The 22669-nt window shown below is 36.4% G+C and overlaps 1 protein-coding gene across 3 annotated transcripts in view; it reads right to left on the reverse strand.

Moving 5' to 3' along the window:
• Nucleotides 1-22669, reverse strand: part of SUCLA2 (succinate-CoA ligase ADP-forming subunit beta) — a 45509-nt gene that overhangs the window by 15983 nt on the left and 6857 nt on the right. For all 3 annotated transcript variants that reach the window (XM_035003385.1, XM_035003386.1, XM_035003384.1), the window contains exons 3-5: nucleotides 12460-12559; nucleotides 11887-12049; nucleotides 945-1073 (exon numbers count right to left, since the gene is read on the reverse strand). In XM_035003385.1, the coding sequence (XP_034859276.1) occupies nucleotides 945-1073; nucleotides 11887-12049; nucleotides 12460-12559 (392 nt within the window). The remainder of the gene's footprint in view (nucleotides 1-944; nucleotides 1074-11886; nucleotides 12050-12459; nucleotides 12560-22669) is intronic.

The raw sequence follows: 22669 nt of genomic DNA on the forward strand, positions 1-22669 counted from the left end.
ACTTTAATATTCAAACTTTTCTTTTAAGATGGGTCACTTATTTTTCATACCCAAACTAAACAATTTAATTCAACAGCAGTATTACCAACCTTACCAAGCAACTCTCACAGGCCATGGTATTAAACTTCATGGTTGGGCTTTTTTTTTTTTTGGCAGGGGGTGGGAAGGGTGGATAATGGGGTGGGGGGGGAGAAGCACACAAAAAGGACTATACAGAATACTAGTTAAATTGTGGGCAAAACTTACTCTGTATGTGCAGACACTAAAAGTCCATCGCTTTCATCAGGTTCTCAAAAGCACCCATAAACCCCTCAAAAAATAAAATCACTGATCTATCACAGGGATATATAAGACAGTGTCCCTACCTTTCCATACAATTTTACAGGAAATAAAGGGGAGGCTGAAACATATTAAATGCCACCATGGGGATGTAAAATCCAGACTATGATAAACAATAAAGTATAATCACCCCAGTGTCTACAACAAATGAAAGAAGATGAAGAGAGTGAGGGAAAGAAAACCTCTAAATTAGAAAAAGACCTATGAGACAATAACCAAAAGCAATACAAGACCTTATATGGATCCCAACTCAAACAAATTTAAAAGAAAAAAAAAGAAAAACTTGAGACAAGGGAATGGGAATGACTAGGTAAGTAAGTAATGATATTAAGGAATTATTATTAATTTTACTAGGTATAACAATGATAGAGTGCCTATTTTAAAAGAATCCTTACCTTTTAAAGACAAGTAATGAAATATTTATGGAAAGAAAGGAAATAATGTAGATACTTCTAAAAGTTTCAATTTCAAACAAGATATTAACATGCCTTGACACTCAAAATTTTTTTTAAGTTTCGTCAATCACTTCACTAATTCTCATTTTTTAATTAAGTATTACAATTATCCAATAAAGCTAGACAGAAATTTTTCAGAATACAACATACCCGGACAGCTTGTTCCTTCTTGATGCCTTCTACAATATCAATAGGTTCTTTAACTATGGCCTCAGGAGTCTCAGCAGCAACATCTTCAATGTTGACACCACCTTGAGAACTTCCTATTAATACAGGACCCTAGCAAGAGGGGAAACAGACAAAACATCCAGATTTTATTTTGGACCCTTCAATAAAATGTTAAAACCTATTTATGCACACTATCAGACTTAGGCATCTATCAATCCCCACTCCTATTTTTAAATTTCCTGGAGAATTTCTCCTTATACCTCCTGCACAGTGCCCCTTTATAAGCATTCATTTGAAATAATGGAAAAGAAGTAAAAAAAAGTAGAGGAAGACAATAGTTCACCTGCGAAGGAAAAACATTCATATATAAAATATATATAATATATATAATATATATATATATAACATATATATATAAAATATAACCTGTGCACTTTTCTTAAGAACTGAAGGGCAATTAAAGTATTATTTAAAGAACATTTTTAAAAATCATTAAAAAAGATACTGATCTTTAGGGGCGCCTGGGTGGCTCAGTTGGTTAAGTGACTGCCTTCGGCTCAGGTCATGATCCTGGAGTCCCGGGATCGAGTCCCGCATCCGGCTCCCTGCTCGGCAGGGAGTCTGCTTCTCCCTCTGACCCTCCTTCCTCTCATGCTCTCTGTCTCTCATTCTCTCTCTCTCAAATAAATAAATAAAATCTTAAAAAAAAAAAAAAGATACTGATATTTAAAAAGGAAAGTCTAATGAATTAAAGTTGAAGATTTTATAAGCTCTAGCCCTACTGCAAGTTAGTAAAAAAGAAAGTTACCTACCTTGAAACAATAGTTCTGGCTATTATCATGAACAATATAAGAAGATAAGATGTAAATAGTAAATAATTAACTTTTAAGTCATCTAAAATCAATCAAGAAAAAAACCTTAGAGCAAAATAATCTAATAGATTTGTTAATTTACGCACAAAACTGGAAATACGCTTTACATGCAAAAACAAGGAAGTGGTAAAACCATATTACTGAAGACTATTTAATGATATAGAAAACTATCTCAGTAGTGTTATGTGGGAAAAAAATGATATAAAACTCTAGATTCTATTCTCAATTGCGTGGGGTTTTTTAACATGAAGTATGTTTAAAAGTGTACCCATTCACTAATCACACAAACTAAAAAAAAAAGATGGGAAAACATTACATGATAAGACTTTTATTATTTTGTGTCACTATTCCACCCCCCCCCAATTTTTTTTACAGTGAACATAGTATTCTTTTTTTTTTTTTTTAAAGATTTTATTTATTTATTTGAAAGAGAGAGGCAGTGAGAGAGGGAACACAAGCAGGGGGAGTGGGAAAGGGAGAAGCAGGCTTCCCGCGGAGCAGGGAGCCCAATGCGGGGCTCGATCCCAGGACCCTGAGATCATGACCTGAGCCGAAGGCAGACACTTAACGACTGAGCCACCCAGGCGCCCCGTGAACATAGTATTCTTAATCGGGGAGAGGGGTGACTTTCATGGGAAAAAAGCAAAAACAAAAACAAAAGACTATTTTCACTTTTCTATCCCAGCAACTAGTGTTTCAGTAACAAACTCATTTTAAGACATAATGTAAAGGAATAGTATTATATTCATTACTGCCTGGAGAACAAAACAGTCCTTCAAATCCTCAAAGTAAGGCAATAGCCAAGAGGAAAAGAAATAACCTATTACTTTTTTTAAGAGAATTAACTGTTACTTAAGTGAAAAAACAACTTAAAAAATAGTACCAGCCTCCATGGAGAAAAACTGGGTGGCTGAGAAACAGGTGGGTGGGAGATTTATACTTCCTTGTACATCTTCATACCCCTTAAATTTTATATTATGTGATTAGATTGCAATATGCATATGTAATAAAGAATTTGGCTGGCCTTTGTTCCCAGTGTCTGGACAACCTTTAAACCTTCCACTACATCTGACAGTTTATGCTAATGAAGTGACTCATGGTGCACCCCTAGTATTACAAAGGAGATGACTCAGGTAGGCCACAGGCCAGGATAGAAAGACAAACACTGTGATTAGAGGTTTGGAGTTTTGAGCCACATGATATCTGCCCACCCTTCTGGGAGGAAAGGGGGCTTGGAGATTAAGCTCAACCAAGTGGCCAATGATTTAATCAGTCATGCCTACTTAATAAAGCACCCCCCAAAACTATGGACATCAGCATCAGCAAGATGGTAGAATAGGAAGCCCTAAACCTCATCCTCCCACAGAAACACTAACTTAACAATATATGATCTGAATTTTTACTTCCTTCTATGAGAATAAATCTCTTTATGAGAATGCCAGAAACCAGTTAGGAAATTGTAGTACCTTAAGTTCAAATGCAATGAAACAGGTAAGAAAAGCCATTTCATTTCATCCAAGGCAGCCCCTCCCCTAGGCTGACACAGCTAAAGATCAAGAGAAATAGCCCAATGCCCTGTTTCTTCCTTGGGAGGGAAAGGGGGAAGTAGAATGCATCTCTAACATTCCTACTTTTCAGGGGGCTACAAAGCAACTGGTTTCTGTCTCACCTGACTTGGAGGACTGACTAGGAAAAGCATACTCTAATTGGTGGTGCAGGGAAGACATGACACAACTGAGAACACAAGAGAGCTCAGCATCTTGGGATGCTGTAGAACTTGTAATACTGCACTACAGAACTTGTAATACTGCAGAAAGAAGTCAACACAGCTCCCAAAAGTTGGGAAAAAGCACCCAGCTCAGGGACTTTTTTTTTTTTTAACAACTCAAGGAACTAGAAAAAAGACCTAAACCCAAAGTTAGCAGAAAGAAGGAAATAATTAAGATTAGAGCAGAAATAAAATAGAAAATAGAAAAAATTAATAAAACTAAGAGTTGGGTTTTTTTAATTTAATTTTATTATGTTAGTCACCATACATCACTAGTTTTTGATGTAGTGATCCACGATTCATTGTTTTCGTATAACATCCAGTGCTCCATGCAGTACTAAGAGCTGGTTTGTTGAAAAGATCAACAAAATTTACAAACCCTTAGGTAGACTAAGAAAGAAAGAAAAAACTCAAACAACAAATATTAGAAATGAAAGAGAAGATATTACAAATGGATGCCACAGAAATAAAAAGGATCATTCGAGTCTACTATGAACAATTACATGCCAACAAATTGGATAACCTAAAAGAAATGGAAAAATACCTAGAAACAAATCAACCAAAAATGAGTCCTAAAGGGGAAAAAAAAATCTGAATAGAATAAACATATTACAAGTAAGGAGATTAAATCAGTAATTAAAAACCTCCCAATAAAGAAAAGCCCTGGACCAAAGGGCATCACTGAAGAATTCCACCAAATATTTAAAGAACTAACAATAATTCTCAAACTTTTCCAAAAAACTGAGGAGAGGGGAACACTTCCAAACTCAGTGAGACCAGCATTAATACCAAAATCAGACAAACATACTACAAGAAAACTACTAACCACTATCTCTGATGAATACTGATGCAAAAACTCTCAACAAAACACTAGCAACCAATTTCAGTAACACACTAAAAGATTAAAAATCATGAATAAATGGGATTTATGCCTGGAATGCAAGGATGGTTCAACATACACAAATCAAAGTAATTCACCATATTAACAGAATCAAGTTTTTGATGCAGAAAAAGCATTTGAAAAAAATTCAGTATCTTTTTATAAAAACACTCAACAAGGGGCGCCTGGGTGGCTCAGTCATTAAGAGTCTGCCTTCGGCTCAGGTCATGGTCCCAGGGTCCTGGGATCGAGCCCCACCATCGGGCTCCCTGCTCAGCGGAGAGCCTGCTTCTCCCTCTCCCTCTGCCTGCTGCTCACCCTGCTTGTGCTCTCTCTCTCTCACTATCTCTCTCGGTGTCAAATAAATAAATAAAAAATTAAAAAAAAAAAAAAAAAACACTCAACAAACTAGGAATAGAAAGAATTACCTCAACATAATAAAGCCGTATATAAAAAACGCACAACCAACATACTCAATGGCAAACAACTGAAAGCTGCCTTCTATGATCAGGAGAAAAGGCAAAGATGCCCACTCTTGCCACTTTCTTCAACATAGCATTTGGAAGTCCTAGCCAGGGCAATCAGGCAAGTAAAAGAAATAAAAGGCATACAAATAGGGAAGGAAGAAGTAAAATTACCTCTGTTCACAGATAACATGATCATGTATATAGATACCCTAAAGAACCCACAAAAAACTTTAAGAACTACTAAATGATTTCAGCAAAGTTATAGTATACAAAAATCAACACACAAATATGTCCTGCATTTCTATATACTAACAGTGAACAATCTGAAAAGGAAATTAAAAAAATGATCCCATTTACAACAGCATCAAAAAGAATAAAATAAACTTAGGATAAACTTAACCAGAAAGATAAAAGACTTGTACACAGAAAATGATAAAACAGTGCTAGATGAAACTGAACAGGACACAAATAAACAGAAAGATATCCTGTGTTCATGGATTGGAAGACTTAATACTGTTTAAATGTCCAATACTACTGACAGCAATCTACAGATTAAATGCAATCCCTACTGGCACATTTTCCCAGTACAATCTTTTTTTCATCATCCATTTTCTGAAAAAACAGAAAAAAAACTTAAAATTCATATGGACTCTCACAGGACCATGAATAGCCAAAATAATCTTGACAAAGCAAAACAAAGCTAGAAGCATCATACTTCCTGATTTCAAACATATTATAAAGCTACAGTAATCAAAACAGTATGGTTCTGGCATAAAGATAGACATATAGACCAATATAACAGACTAGAAAACCCAGGAATAAATCCCCACGTATATAGTCAAATGATCTCTGACAAATGTGCCAGGCTACACAATGGGGAAAGGATAGTCTTCAAAAAATGGTGTTAGGAAGGGACGCCTGGGTGGCTCAGTCGGTTAAGCACCTGCCTTTGGCTCAGGTCATGATCCCAGGGTCCTGGGATCGAGTCCCGCATCGGGCTCCCTGCTCTGCAGGGAGCCTGCTTCTCCCTCTGCCTGCCTCTCTCCCTGCTTGTGCTCTCTCTCTCTGACAAATAAATAAATAAAATCTTTAAAAAAAAATGGTGTTGGGAAAACTGAATATCCACATGCAAAATAATTAATGTGGACCCTTACTTTACACCATATACAAAAATTAACTCAAAATGGATTAAAGACCTAAATGTAAGAGCTGAAACTGCAAAACTTCTAGGAGACCTTGGATTTGGCAATAATTTCTTGGCAATATTTCTTTGGCAATAATTTTCTTTGCCCAATTTAAAAATGGGCAAAGGACTTGAATAGACATCTCTCCAAAGATGTAGGTCTTCATCAGCTTAGGATAGTATAAAACAAAATGCAGTAAACTGGGTGGTTTAACAACAGACATTTCATTTCTCACAGTTCATGGTTCACATCCATACTAATCTCCTTATCAAATGGTTAGTCAGCCACATCCTTCATATTCTTTCCCAAATAGCTTTCTCACTTTTTGCAGTATAGGCAGACTGAGAATTTTCCAGATCTTTAAATTCTGATTCCTTTTTGCTTAGATTAACAATTCCTTCTTCAATTCATTTCTCTTTTCTCACATTTTACCAATAAGCAGTCAGAAGGAACCAAGCTGTTCCCTCAATGCTTTGCTTTAAAATCTCCTCAGCTAAACATTCATCCCTCTGAAGTTCTACCCTCCACAAAACACTAGAACATAAACACAATTCAGTCAAGTTCTTTGCCATTTTTTAACAAGGATCACCTTTTTTCCATCATTCTTCGTTTCAGTCTGAGACCTCAAAAGAATGGTCTTTACTATCCATATGGATATTTCTACCAACATTCTATTCATGGTTATTTATATATTTTCTAAGAAAATGGAGGTTTTCTCTATAGCTCTTTTCTTTCTGAGCGCTTTTCTTTCTGACCAGAATCACCTTTAATAATCCCTTTATGATAATCCCAGCTTTTTCTACCACATACCTCAGAACTCTTCCAGGTTCTATCCTTTACGGAGTTCCAAAGCCACATCAGTGTTTTTATGTATTTGTTATAGCAGCACCCCACTTCACAGTACCAACATCACCTCACCTAAACCTAATTACCAAAGGCCTCACCTCCAAACATCATCACATTAGGGGACAGAGCTTCAACATATGAATTGGGGTGGGAGATAAACCTCAGTCCATAACAATAAACAAATAGCCAACACATAAGAATGGGTACTCATTATCATTAATTATTAAAGAAATGCAAATCAAAACCACAGTGAGATATTACCTCACACCCATAAGGGATAATTTCTGTAAAAAAAAAAAAAAAAAGGCATTGGTGGATGTGGAGAAATTGGAACTCTTGAACTCTGTTGGTAGAAATGTAAAATAGTGGAGCCACTGTGGAAAACGGTGTAAGGTTGCTCAAAAAATTAAATACCATATTATCATACAATCCAGCCATCCCACTTCTAGGTATATCCAAAAGAACTGAAAACAGTATCTCAAACAGATTATCTGCATACCCACATTAACTGCAACATTATTCAAAATAGCCTAGAGGAAGGAACCTGAATGTTCATCAACAGACAAAAAATAAAGAAAATAAGAAAAACTGTATATACATACAATGGAATATATTTAGCCTTTTAAAAAAAGGAAATCCTGGGGGCACCTGGGTGGCTCAGTCGTTAAGCATCTGCCTTCGGCTCAGGTCATGATCCCAGCGTCCCACGATCGAGCCCCACATCGGGCTCCCTGCTCGGCAGAAGGCCTGCTTCTCCCTCTCCCACTCCCCCTGCTTGTGTTCCTGCTCTCACTCTCTCTGTCAAATAAATAAATAAAATCTTTAAAAAAAATTAAAAATAAAAAAAGGAAATCCTGACACATGCTACAGCATGAATCTTGTAGACAATAAACGCTAAGTAAAATGAACCAGTCACAAAAAAAGACAAATACTGCATGATTCCACGTACATGAGGTTTAACTGTAACTAAAAAAATCAAACTCTTAAAAACAGAAAGTAGAATGGGGATTGCCGGGCACTAAAAAAAGTGGTAGAAGGGGAACTGCTCAATGGATATAGTTTCATTTTTGCAAGATGAAAAAATTCTAGGGATCTGCTGCACAACAATATGCATAAAGTTAACATGATTGTACCGTATACTTAAAAATGGTTAAGATAGTAAATTTTATTATATATTTTTGACCACAATTTTAAAAAAAAGAAAAAACAACTCTAGACAAGAAACTTGATGAGCTTCTGTGGTTGGCAGTATTCTTTCTGTGCACTGTCATGTATCAATATTCCAGGAGAGTGACATGTACCTGAGGACAATGGAAACTTTATGTTTGGAACTCTCCCAGATCTTGCCCTGTCTTCATTTGGCTGGTTTTGATTTGTGTCCTTTGGCTATAGTAAAACTATAATCATAAGTATAATATTTTCCTAAGTTCTGTGATTCACTCTAGCAAATTATTAAACCTGATGGGGCACTAGGAACCCCCAAATTTGTAACCAGCTATTAAGCATACAGGTTACCTGGGGAGCCCCAAACTTGAGGCTGGTAAGTGAGCACAAGCCATGTGGAGGCCTGTACCCTTAACCTGTGAGGTTTGGCCCAAGTCTGGATAAATGGTATCAGAACTCACTATAATATACAGACAAAAATTTTTTTTTTAAGATTTTATTTATTTGACAGAGAGAGAGAGCAAGAGAGGGAACACAAGCAGGGGGAGCGGGAGAGGGAGAAGTAGGCTTCCTGCCGAGCAGGGAGCCCGATGCGGGGCTCAATCCCAGGACCCTGGGATCATGACCTGAGCCGAAGGCAGACGCTTAACGACCAAGCCACCCAGGCGCCCAGCACAGACAAAATTTTTAATGAAAAAATTCATTGTGCCTCCTGAGACTAAAGAAGAGAAAAATAGCAAACTAAAGAGAAATGTTTGAAATTATAGTCTAAATTTTAGTTCCTGAATAAATTTCAAATGAAAAGGTATTCTTCACTTCCTCTCTAGAAAGGCAGTTCATAATTATAAGCTTTTACAAAGATCTAAAGGAGGGGGGATACAGATTTAAGAAGGCCCTGTTCGATTAATATCATGCTACTGAGGTAGAATATAAGTAAATTAATGTATTGATAACCCCAAAATATAATTTTATCCAACAGAAGAGGTAGAAACCAACAAACTTTTAAAATACTTGAACATTTTATTTTATTTTATTTAAGATTTTATTTATTTGAGAGCAAGAACAGCAGAGGGAGAGGGAGAAGCAGACTCCCGCTGAGCAGGGAGCCCAATGCAGGGCTTGATCCCAGGACCCTGGGATCATGACCTGCGCCAAAGGCAGGCACTTAACCATCTGAGCCACCAGGAGCCCCTGAACATTTTATTTTAGTTTTACCTTTTTTAAAATATCTATTGATAAGAGAAATTAAGATCCACAAAGAAGTAGCACTATTGAAAGGGAAAAGATAATATTAAATTCTCACTGAAGTAATGATTAGGTCTCCAAGAGTTAGCGGTAAGTTAGGAAAAAAGACAAAAAAATACATATGAAATAATAATATATAAAAGAAAGTGAACAGCCTCTCTCTGTACTAATTCCCTAACCAATTAGAAAAAAATCCCAAAATTGTAGGCAGCTGATCAGAAGGTACTGGGCAAATGGTAAGAAATCTAATTTTGAGAAAGTGCCAAAACAGAGTAGGTACTTAAATTGATTTCTTGACATACCAACCCTATGGTAAATATTTTCCCAAGCTTCCTGATGTAACACATACTAAAGAGGACCAATAGAGCCTATGATACACTACTAAAAACAGACAAGGAACAAAAACAATTTTTAATGATCAGCTGACTTCTATACACAGAACTTTACTTCAGTCAAAAATGTTCTTTTCTTTTCAGTTTAAATAGATGATTTTTGTCTTGTTTAAAAGAGAGTCCCCAAAATGCTTGCCATCCCCCAAAAGGTAACACCAACCAACTCTACATTGGTCTAATGTGAGAGCATCAAACAGCTGGCCAAATGGTTTTATTGGTACTACTGAATTTTTATTTTTTTAATTTTTTAATTATTTATGTGAGAGAGAGGGAGACAGGGAAAGAGAGAGAGAGAGAGAGCAAGCACAAGCAGGGAGAGGGGCAGAGGGAGAAGGAGAGGGAAAAGCAGACTCCTGGCTGAGGACAGAGCCCAACACAGGGTTCGATCCCATGACCTGAGTCAAAGTTAGACGCTTAATCGACTGAGCCACCCAGGTGCCCCACTGGTACTACCAAATTTTTAATCTGAATTATTACAGCTATGCAATGTGAAATAAAAACATTTTTCCCCCACACAAGACTCAGAGAGTTCTCTAAAAGTTCAAGTCCTTAAAATGAACTCAAATTTGATCCTTTTCTCTAATGCATTTGGTCATGACTCTTCTCTCAGTGGTCATTATATCTTTAATAAAATATTTTCAGTGTGTTATAGTCATATCTTTAATAACACATATTCAGTTTGCTATATTTACTCCAATCAAAATGAGGTACTCTGAATGTTTAATATTACAGGACTTATAACTCTAAAACAAAAAGTATAAAAATAATAACAAAATGAAACATGTTGATATACAACATCAATGGAAAGGAAAATGTAATGAAAATAAGTGAATTTGTAAAATTATTGTTTTTGTAAATGTGTGTAATATATATAAGGTTATTGTCATGAGATTTCTAAAGTAACTTACAAAACTAAATTCTACCACATACAGAAACCTATAATGGTAAAGACATCACTTACAAATAAAACAATGTCTTTTCTTTTAATTTTATTTTATTATGTTAGTCACCATACAATACATCATTAGTTTTTGATATGGTGATCCACGATAAAACAATGTCTTTTATCCTATATATCCTGAGTGGGTTTTTACTACCACCTAGTGTTATACCTTAAGAAATACTTTCCTGTAAAAATTAAGTTACAAAAGACACTTTACAATATCACTCAAACATTACTAAAGATATAATTAACTGTAGGGGGGAAAAAAAAAAATCACAGTATAGAAAATAACTATTTTTAAAAAGCTGTCTTATATAAAAAACCTATTTTCATTACCCTGAAAATTTCTGTTGTATTACTAATTGTGTAATTTACATCAAATCCTTTCTAGGGCTTCCAAATACATACTCAAGTTGCTTCAAAAGACAAAGAAGCTACCACAAAGATTCAGCCCATTATCTAGCCAATGCACTCAAAAAGCCAGATAATTATAGTATAAAATGATTATCAATGCTCTCTCAATGCCAACAGGTCTATGAAAGGACTTCCTAAATGCTAGCATTTTAGGTTCCCATAAAGAGAGGAAAGCAAAGGTAGGGTTATGCTCCTTAGAATCATACTGTTTGCTACTGAATGTCATCCTTCAACTTGCCAAACACCAAACTAACTACTGAAATAACCCCCAAACTATAAAAACAAAAACAAAAACAAAACAAAACAAAACAAAAAAACACAAAAACACCAAAAGGTTGAAAAAGAACAAGATGAAGTCATGGAAATACATTCTTTTAATGGGTTCAGAACTCTCTTTGTTAAAAGATTTTACTCTGCTAGAAATTATTTTCTCAGTCTATGGAATCTAGAGATGAAGCCAAAGGATTTTAGCTGCTTTTAGTAAATTAACAATTTAGAAGTCGTGTGGATTCTATTTCAGCAAGGTTTTGCCTACAGCTTTTTTTTAGGCACAATATTATGTATTAAATTTCGTATCATTAACCATGCTGGGTTTTTTTAAATGACACAAAAATGTTGTGCTCATGACATATACAAATAAGATAATGGATCATACCTTTTTAATCCTTCCCATACAAATGGAAATAACCAACCTCTGAAATTGAATGTAGTAAAGTCATCCTAAAGGTATCATGTCTACAATTACTCACTTGAAATGACCTTTCCATTGTTATTGCAAAGTAGTATTCTCTCCGGGGATATCTTCGCTCACAAACCAATACTTGATTGCATATTCTGCCCTTTTCTCCTGTTTGCTTGGTAAACAACTTTTTCCCAATCATTTGTGAGGAAACAGCTTTTGCTTCTTCTGGACTGAAAAAAGAAAAAGAACTCAAATTTTTTTCTCCTCCAACTGAGGAAAAACAAAAGCATATGACAGCCAAAATTTTATCTCATTTAATATTTATTTTTTTTAATTTTTTTTAAAGATTTATTTATTTTGAGAGAGAGAACACACCAACGGGGGGAGAGGCAGAGGGAGAGAAACTCAAACAGGCTCCATGCTGAGTGCGGAGCCCAACACGGGGCTCAATCCCAGGACCCTGAGATCATGTCCTGAGTCAAAATCGAGAGTCAGACTCTCAACCGACAGAGCCACCCAGGCACCCCACTCATTTAGTATTTAAATTTCAGTATTTTCATCAATTCAATAATAAGGGGTCATTTTTACAATATATTTTTTCTTTAATAACGATGATTTTTCCTTAAAAAGCAGGACTTACGAGAAAACTATCTTCACTCCTCCTTTGAGGCCACTCTCAAATGTTCCTTTTCCTCTACCACCAGCTAAAACCTGTGCCTTTATCACAACGTCTTTTGAACCTAGAAGAAAAACACTTGTTAGATAAGCAGCACGGAATAGCATGCAAGACATTATTCTGTTATTAAGCATATATGTTAAGTGATGTTATTATATGTAGTAGACCCATTTACCCACAATGTCAAAAAATGAAGTATTCGACATATATAGTTTTTCTCGATTAGAATATTACAACATTCACCATCTAAAGGTCCTCAAGTTTAAAAAATTAGCCATTCATGATTCCTTGGAGTAGACTGAAAATCATTTTACTTTTCCTTAACACTAAATATCTAGTGCTTTGGAAGGTATTAAAAGTACAAAAATTGAGACTCAAATGTCTTCCCAACATTTCCCTACCTTTCTATTCACATGTAAAATTGCTATCCTGTGAAAATTTGAGTTAAAAAAGCTACTCTGAGCAGAAATACATCATAACTTCAGGAGAAACTGCCAGTACTCATACCAACTTACATTGTTCCACTAACAGAAAGACGTGTTGATACACTTTCTTGAGCTATACTGTTATGAGGAGTATTATCAGGAGTTAAGCTATATTTATTCAGGGATGTTATAAGTCTTAAATTTTTAATTTTTTATAGTACTTTTTAAAAATTTTTAAGTGAAATTTTTAAAATAAATATTCTGAATTTTTCTTCTTTAACAGGTAGACTGACCTCTCTTCTATCTTCCTCTTTCTAATGTGCTGAAGAAAATCAGCAAACCAGCTGGTTAGCCTGGGTACCCCTCATCATTCATGGTCCAGGGCTATTCCTCTTAGAGGGTATTCTCTGTCTCCCCAGACAAGTAGAATTTCAGAATCTCCTCATTTTGCCTCTTACAGCATTTTGCCTATACTAGCAGTGCAACACTTGTATTACATTATGGCAAAATAATAATATTCTTACTGGTTACAAGCCCAAAGCAGTCCCCGGTATGTAACTACCAATCCATGCACACACCATGCAGAATACGGGGACTCCACCTAATCAGATAACCCAACAAAATCAAAGAGGTAACAAATGCAGTTTCTGATAAAACCAGGAAGAAATGACCTAAAGTTTACACCTAAACAATTATTTAAAAAGAATGTTTAGAAAATTAATGATGTAAATGAGCCTACATTTAGAAGTTAGAAGATGGCCCTGTGAGTCAGTCAAGGAAGTGTTTTAAAAAAACCATCTTTCTCACACCCCATACTCATCTTTAAAATTCATCCAGAATCTTGACCACTCTTCATCACCTGGTTTGAACCCTGGTCCCAGCCACCACCCTCTCTCACCTAGATTACACTCGTCCCTGAAAGACTACTCTCAAAGCAGCAAAGTGAGCACATCACTCCTCTATTTAAAACCTTACAGTGAATGCCCATTTTACTCAAAGTAAAAGTCACACTCCTTACGATGACCTACAAGGACCTATACGATTCCCCAGTACCCTTACTATTTGTATCTCCTATGACCTCCTCATCGTTCATTCCACTCCAGCTGTTCCCAGGCATGCTTCTGCCGTCAGGATTTGGCTCTAATGCTCCCTCCGCCTGGAATACTCTTCATCAGGTACAGGAAACCCCTGCTTTTCCAAAGTTTGCATTACACCCACTTCGCTTTTACAGAAGACCTACATCGGTTACTTGTTCTCACGAATTGAAAGAAATCCGAAAGTGATTTTCGCTCTTGCAAAAAACAGCATTCGGTGTTGATTTTGAGGCGAGCCATTAGAGAGGTAGCACCCACCCCAAGCAGCAAGAGTGGCCAAGCCCCTTACCCAGGAACTATTCTCAGCATCCAGCCTCCAAACTTTGAACCGTGCCTGTGAGCATCTGTGCTTTCGCCCAGGAAGGGTCATTTACTGGCTCTGGGAACACTTGAAAATTTCTCCTTATAACTAATGCTAACTGCTTTCACTTTATACCATTTCGGCTTACAAAAGGTTTCGCAAGAATGCTCTACTTTCGGATACCAGAAGACACCTGTATCCATTTGAGAAAGGCCTGCATTCCCTTCAAGTTTTTCTTCTTATATCTCATTGTCCATGAGGCTTACCCTGATCATTCTACTTAGTAGTACAACCTGCCCACCTGGGACCAATCCTCCCCTCCTTACCCTGCCTTTTTTCCATAGAATTCCTCACCTTCAAACATATAATTTTCTCATGTTTACCATTCATTGTTTTGCTCGAATACAAGCTTCAGAAGGGCAGAATCTTTGTTGTGTTCATTGATGTTCTCAAGCTCTTGGGAGCATTCCTAGCATATATTTTCTGAATGTTGAATAAAAGAACATTTAAAGATGGAAAGAATTCTTGCATATCTTGATTTTCCACTGCTCTTTTAAAAACTCAGAACTGGAAATACTGGGCCCTGCAACTAAAGCTGTTTAGAAGTGCCTGGTTTACACAAGATAGACCCTTTTCTATCTGCCACGGTCCCCACCATTCAGGTAAAAACAACTAATATTAGATGAAGATTAGAGAAAACGTAAGAAATTTCCTTAAAACGAACAATAATTTTCTTATTGGAAAGAAAACAGGTAGCCTTTGGGACAATGGCAAATTACAGAGTTCACGCCCAAACTTAAAGGAGCAGACACTAGTCGTTTTACCTGTTTCTCGTTACCTGGTTTTTCCAGTACTTTAGAAATATTCATTCATATCCAAAGAGGATAAATGTAAACCCAATAGTGTAAGTATAATGTAAAAATGGCCAATAGTTAAACTGGTGCTTTGCTGGGCTAAATTCAAACATTCCTAACATAGTAAACTGAGAACTTAAAAAACTGACCTATTAGAGTAGTAAAGTTCTAGTTTTTCAAAAATATTTTACAAGACAGAAGTCTCTTCCTCCACAAAATGTCAATTTCCTTTCTTTAGGAATATAAATTCCTTAAGGGCAGAGATGATTCCTCAAAAGTTCCTTCTAAAAAAGCCCTTCACAACAAAAGAAAAGCCAAAAAAATTTAATGAATACAGTCTCATCAAGACAAGAGGGATTACAAGAGAAATCTGAGGACAACTGATTGCTACAAAGATTTTATTCAATTCCATTAATTCATTCAACAATTACATCTATATACCAGTTACCCCTAGAGCCATAGAAACACCAATGAGCAACAGAGACCTACTCTGCTCTTAGAGAGCTTACAGTCTTTTTTTTTTTAAGATTTTATTATTTATTTTTTTTGACAGAGACACAGCGAGAGAGGGAACACAAGCAGGGGGAGTGGGAGAGGGAGAAGCAGGCTTCCCGCGGAGCAGGGAGCCCGATGTGGGGCTCGATCCCAGGACCCTGGGATCATGACCTGAGCTGAAGGCAGACGCTTAACGACTGAGCCACCCAAGCGCCCCGAGAGCTTACAGTCTTATTAGATTTGGCCCTTTGCTCTAGTCAGACAAGATCTTTTATGGATTCCAGGGTTGTCTTTAAAATACAGTCACTATCCCTCCTAGCTTTAGTTATTCACAAATGTCTTAAGCATTCTTCATATATAGTCATCTAATAAAACACTGGGAAGAAGAAAAAAGAAGGCAAAGTCCTATTTTATGCCATTACAAATCTCCCTCCAGGTGATTATTCATTAATTGGCAACCTTTGCACATATTTATTCAACCAGACAAAAATTCCACCTTAATTATACTAGAATCCTAAACATTAGGACTAAGACACAGAATGGCTGAATAAATAAAAAAACAGACTAATCTATGCTGCCTCTAAGAAACTCTCTTTAGATGTAAGGACACAGACTGAAACTGAAAGGATGAACAAAGACACTGCATGCAAATGGAAACCAAAAGAAAGCTGGGGTAGCTATACATATATCAGACAAAATCAACTTTATAACAAAGACTATAACAAGAGACAAAGTAGGGTGTTACATAATGATAAAGGGGCAATCCAACAAGAGGATGTATCATTGATAAATATTTATGCACCCAACATAAGAGCACCTAAATATATAAAGCAAACATCAACAGACATAAAGGGGGAAATAGACAGCAATACAATTAATAGTAGGGGATTTCAATACCCACGTATATCAATCAGTAGATCACCCAGGCAGAAAATCAATAAGCAAACACAGCCCTTAACAACATATTCGACCATGGTCTTAATATATATATACAACATTCCATCCAAAAGCAACAATACATATTCTTCTCAAGGGCACATGGAACATACTCCAGGATAGATCACATGGCAAACCTCAAAACAAGTCTTAATAAATTTAAGAGGACTGAAATCACATCAAGCATCTTTTCCAACCACAATGGTATGAAACCAGAAATCAATTAAAGGAAGAAACCTGGAAAATTCACAAACATGTGGAGATTAAAAAACATGCTATCAATGGGTCAAGGAAAAAATCAAAACAGAAATAAAAAAATACATTGAGACAAACAAAATGGAAATATACCAAAATTTAAGGGATCAGCAAAAGCAGTCTAAGAATTCACAGTAATAAAAGCCTATCTCAAGAAACAAGGAAAGTCTCAAATTAACTTTGCACCTCAAGGAACTAAGAAAGAACAGACAAAGCTCAAAGTTAGTAGAAGGAAGGAAATAACAAAGGTCAGAACATAAGAGAGACTAAATAGACAATGGAAAAGATCAATGAAAGTAAGAGCTGCTTCTTCAAAAAGATGAACAATATGGACAAACCTTCAGCTAGACTCACCAAGAAAAAAAAAAAGTGGATTCATAAAATCAGACACAAAAAGATGAGATACTACAACTGAAAACTCAGAAATACAAAGGATAAGAAACTATTATGATCAATTACATGACAACATACCGGACAACCAAGAAGAAATAATTCCTAGAAACATACAACCTACCAAGACTGGATCATGAAGAAACAAAATATGAGATTACTAATAAGGAAACTGAATCAGTAATCAAAATCCTCCCAAAAAATGAAGGTCCAGAACCAGATGGCTTACTGGTGAATTAAAAAAAGAATACCAATCCTTTAAAACTCTTCCAAAAAACAAAAGAGGTGGAACACCTGCAATTCATTTTACAAGGCCAGAATTACCCCAATACCAAAACCAGACAAGGATACCACAAGGAAAGAAAATTTCGGGCCAATATCCCTAATGAACATAGATGCAAAAATCCTCAAAAAAATTATAAGCAGGGGCGCCTGGGTGGCTCAGATGGTTAAGCATCTGCCTTCGGCTCAGGTCATGATCCCAGGGTCCTGGGATCAAGTCCCGCATCGGGCTCCCTGCTAGGCAGGGAGCCTGCTTCTCCCTCTGCCTCTGCCTCTCTCTCTCTCTCTCTCTCTCTCTGACTTTCATGAATAAATAAATAAAACATTAAAAAAAAATTATTAGCAAACTGAATACAACAATACATTAAAAGAATCATATACCATCAACAGGGATTTATTCCAGGGATGAAACGCTGGTTCAATATCCACAAGTCAGTCACTATACCAATAAAATGAAGGGTAAAAAACATATGATCATCTCAACAGATGTAAAAAAAGCATTTGGCAAAATTCAACATCCATTTATGCAAAAACCTCAACGAGGCAGGTACAGAAGGAACAAACCTCAACATAATAAAGGCCATATATGACAAGCCCACAGCTAATATCCAACACAACAGTGAAAAGTTGAAAGCTTTGCCTCTAAGATGAGCAACAAGAGAAGGATGCCCACTCTTGCCACTTTAACACAGTGTTGGGAGTCCTAGTTATATCAGGCAAGAAAAAGAAATAAAAGGAAGGAAGAAGTAAAACTGTCACTATTTGCATATGACATGGTATTATATATAGAAAACCCTAAAGATCCCATCAAAAAACTATTAGAATAAATGAATTCACTAATACTGCAGGACACAAAATCAATACACAAAAGTCAATTACATTTCTATACATTAATCATGAACTATCAGAGAAATTAAAAAAAAATCTCATCTACAACTGCATCAAAAGAATAAAATACCTATGGATAAATTTAACCAAGGAGGTAAAAGACCTGTATACTGAACTGTAAGACATTGATTAAAGAAACTGAAGAAGACAAAAATAAATGGAAAGATATTCCATACTTATAGATTGGAATAATACAGTTAAAATGTCCATACTACCCATAGCAATCTATAGATTCAATGCAATCCCTATCAAAATTCCAATGGCATTTTTCACAGAAATAGAACAAACAATCCTAAAATTAGTATGAAACCACAAAAACAACCCCAAGTAGCCCGTGCAATCTTGCAAAAGAAGAAAAAAGCTGGATATCACACTCCCAGATTTCAAACTATATTACAAAGCTACAATAATCAAAACAGTATACTACTGACACAACAAAATAGCCCAGAAATAAATCCATATATACATGGTCAATTAATTTATCAAAAAGGAGCCAAGAACATACAATGGAGAAAGGACAGTCTCTTCAATAAATGGTGTTGAGATGGGGCACCTGGATGGCTCAGTCAGTTAAGCGTCCGACTCTTATTTCAGCTTAGGTCATGATCTCAGGGTCCTGGGATCAAGCCCCGTGTTCGGCTCCACACTCAACAGGGAGTCTGCTTGGAATTCTCCCTCTCCCTCTCTCCATCAGCCCCACACTTGCTCGCTTGCTCTCTAAAAATAAATCTTTATAAGTTTTTAAATAATAAAATAAATGGTGTTGAGAAAACTGGACAACCATGTACAAAAGCATGAAACTGAACCACCATCTAACACCATACACAAAAATTAACTTGGGGCACCTGGGTGGCTCAGTTGGTTAAGCGACTGCCTTCAGCTCAGGTCATGATCCTGGAGTCCTGGGATGGAGTACTGCATCCGGCTCCCTGCTCAGCAGGGAGTCTGCTGCTCCCTCTAACCCTACCCCCTCTTGTGCTCTCTCTCTCAAATAAATAAATAAAATCTTTAAAAAAAAAATTAACTTGAAGTGCATTAAAGACTTGAACATAAGCCCTAAAATACCATAAAACTCCTAGAAGAAAATATAGGTGGCAAGCTCTTTGACACAGGTCTTGGTGATGATGTTTTCAATCTGACACCAAAAGTAAATACAACAAAAGCAAAAATAAGTAAGTGAGACTATATCAAATTAAAACACGTCTGCATACCAAAGGAAATCATCAACAAAGTAAAACAGCAACCTACTGAACAGGAGAAAATACCTGCAAATCATATATCTGACAAAGAGTTAATATCCAAAACATATAGAGAACTCAACTGTGGAAAAAGAAATGTGACTAAACAACAGGCAGAAGATGTGAACAGACGTTTTTCCAAAGATATACAGATGGCTACTATATATAAAAATATGTTCAAAATCACTATTCATCAGGGAAATCCAAATCAAAGCCAGAATGAGGTATTATCTCACACCTGCTACAATGGCTATTATCAAAAAGACAAGGAATAACAAGTGTTGGTGAGGATGTGAAGAAAAGGGAACACTCATGCACTCCTGATGGGAATATAAATTGGTGCAGCTCCTGTGGAAACGAGTAAAGAGGTTCCTCAAAAAAATTAAAATAGAACTACTATATGATCCAGCAATTCCACTTCTGGGTATTTATCTGAAGAAAACACTAACTTGAAAAAAACATATGTACCCCATGTTTATTGCAGCACTATTTACAGTATTTACATTAACAATAACCAAGATACGGAAACAACCTAAGTATCCATCGATGGATGAATGGGTAAAGAAATTATGGTATATGCACGTGTGTGTACGTGTGTGTGTGTGTGTGTGTGTGTGTATTCAGCCACAAAAAAAGAATGAAATTTTGCCATTTGCCACAACATGGATGGACCTACGGGCTAAGTGAAGTAAGCCAGAGAAAGACATATTCCATATGAACGGAATCTTATATATGGAATTGGAAAACAAAACAAAACAAAAAAATTAAGCTCACAGATACAGAGAACAGACTGGTGGCTGCCAGAGGCAGGGGGTGGGAGATAGGAAAAATGGATGGAGGCAGTCAAAATTAAAGAAAAAAAAAGATGGGACTTAAGACCCATTTCAAACTTTTAACCTCATAAAACATAACAATAAGTTTATGTTTTAAGCAATTAAAAAATACGTAGCAGATATAAGTATTATTATTAATGAAATTTAGAATTTGGCAACTATAGTCTACTCTTAAAAAAAGGGTCAACAAAATACACAAAAAAGACAGACCTAAATTTTACTAGGTTGAACAATTTTCAAGCAGCAAAATGATTACATTGTGTATAATTTCAAACATGGAAAGCCAATACAGATGCAATTCTATTTAGGGTAATAGAGGAACTAAGATGTATTTGTATCTGAACTTGTACTAGGGTTTCCCTTTTAAAATTCTATGAAGCACAGCTTTTATAGTTCCTCCGAAAATTAAACAAAAATGGGAGAAACTTCCCAAGCCTAAAAGATACTATTTTTGGCAATACAGAATCATGAAATTAATGAGCTGTCTACTAAAGACCTATCATTAAAAACGGATATGAGGGGACACCTGGGTGGCTCAGTTGGTTAAGTGTTTACCTTCAGCTCAAGTTGATTCCAGAGTCCTGGGACTGAGTCCTCCATCTGGCTCTTGCTCAGCGAGGAGCCTGCTTCTCCCTTTGCCTGCTCTTGCCCCTGCCTGTGTGTGCGCTCGCGTGCACTCTCTCTCTCTGACAAACAAATAAATATATCTTTCCCAAAATATAAATAAAATAAGTAAAAAATAAAATAAAAATGGATATGAGAAGGGGAGGCTGGGTGGCTCAGCTGGTTAGGTGTCTGACTCTTGATTTTCGCTCAGGTCATGATCTCAGGGTCCTGGGATCAGGCTCTGTGCTCAGCGGGAGTCTGCTTGAGATTCTCTCTCTCTGCCCCTACCCCTGGCACATGCTCTCAATCTCTCTCTCTCAAAATAAATAAATCTTTTTAAAAATGGATATGAGAAAACCAGTCTATTAAAAAAAACACACACACACAAAGGAAAAGAAACTATATTTCTTCACAACCATTCTTCCATCCCTAACTTCAGTTATTCACAACAGGCAAAACTAGCCTCCAGAATAGTGTTTCCAACTTTTTTCACATCATGATATACACAGAAAATTATAGAATTTGTAGGGAATACTGGGGAAAGAGGCCAGGGCTATTTCAGGAGTCATCACCAGCTGTAAGGCTCAGCGGCCCCAGTCCCCATGCTAACTCACAGAACTGAGGGGAAGCAGGTTTGACCCACCTGTAAAGCATTTATATCTCACTATATCAGCTGGTGATGTAAGAGTTTTAATAAATGGGAATTAATACTTTGTGAGTTGTTCAATAACTCAAGGAGCAAAGGAGCCAAAATCAGCATTGGGAATTGCTAGCTAGATGGACAGAACCATGTGTATTTTTTTTTTTTAAAGAGTTTATTTATTTATTCATGAGAGACAGAGAGAGAGAGAGCGAGAGAGAGAAGCAGGCTCCCAAGGAGCAGGGAGCCCGATGTGGGACTCGATCCCAGGACCCTGGGATCATGACCTGAGCCGAAGGCAGACGCTTAACCATCTGAGCCACCCAGGCGCCCAGAACCAGGTGTATTTCTAAGGCACCTTATACCATACCTTGTGCAATTAGATCCTATAATCAACATCTTCTGACATTAAATATCAACATCTTCTGACATTAATGACTCCCAACAAAAGACAAAACTGTCCTCAACATCTTCATAGTAGTTACTAAATATACCTTTTAAAAGTAGCATTTCTGATTCTCTAAATTTAAAAGACCTCCTTAGTCACTAATCTCACTTCCATACTATAATCATCATCTGCAGTGTTATTTAACAAAAACATACTTTCTAGATGAATAAGATATCTTCTGTTCTAAAGGGCTCAAAATCAGAGCTGCCTACCTGCTCCTTACTTCATAGAAGTCCTGGTCCCAGAGGCCTTCCCAGAAATACTCATAATTAGAGTATACCCTGCACATGTTAACTATTCTTTCTTCCTTTAATCATTTAAGCATCATTAAAGTTTATAAGGAATAAAGAAATCAAGAAACTGGCATCCAAATAAATCCTATTTGTTTTATGAAAGAGTTCCTACAGATTTTTTTTGACAAAACAATGAATTTTGACTAAATGAGTAAATATACGGAAAATACAGAAAAAACAATTATAATTTGGAAAT

Source organism: Mirounga leonina, unplaced genomic scaffold (assembly GCF_011800145.1).
Source record: "Mirounga leonina isolate KUSES-001 unplaced genomic scaffold, KU_Mleo_1.0 Mir_127, whole genome shotgun sequence".
Taxonomy (NCBI): domain Eukaryota; kingdom Metazoa; phylum Chordata; class Mammalia; order Carnivora; family Phocidae; genus Mirounga; species Mirounga leonina.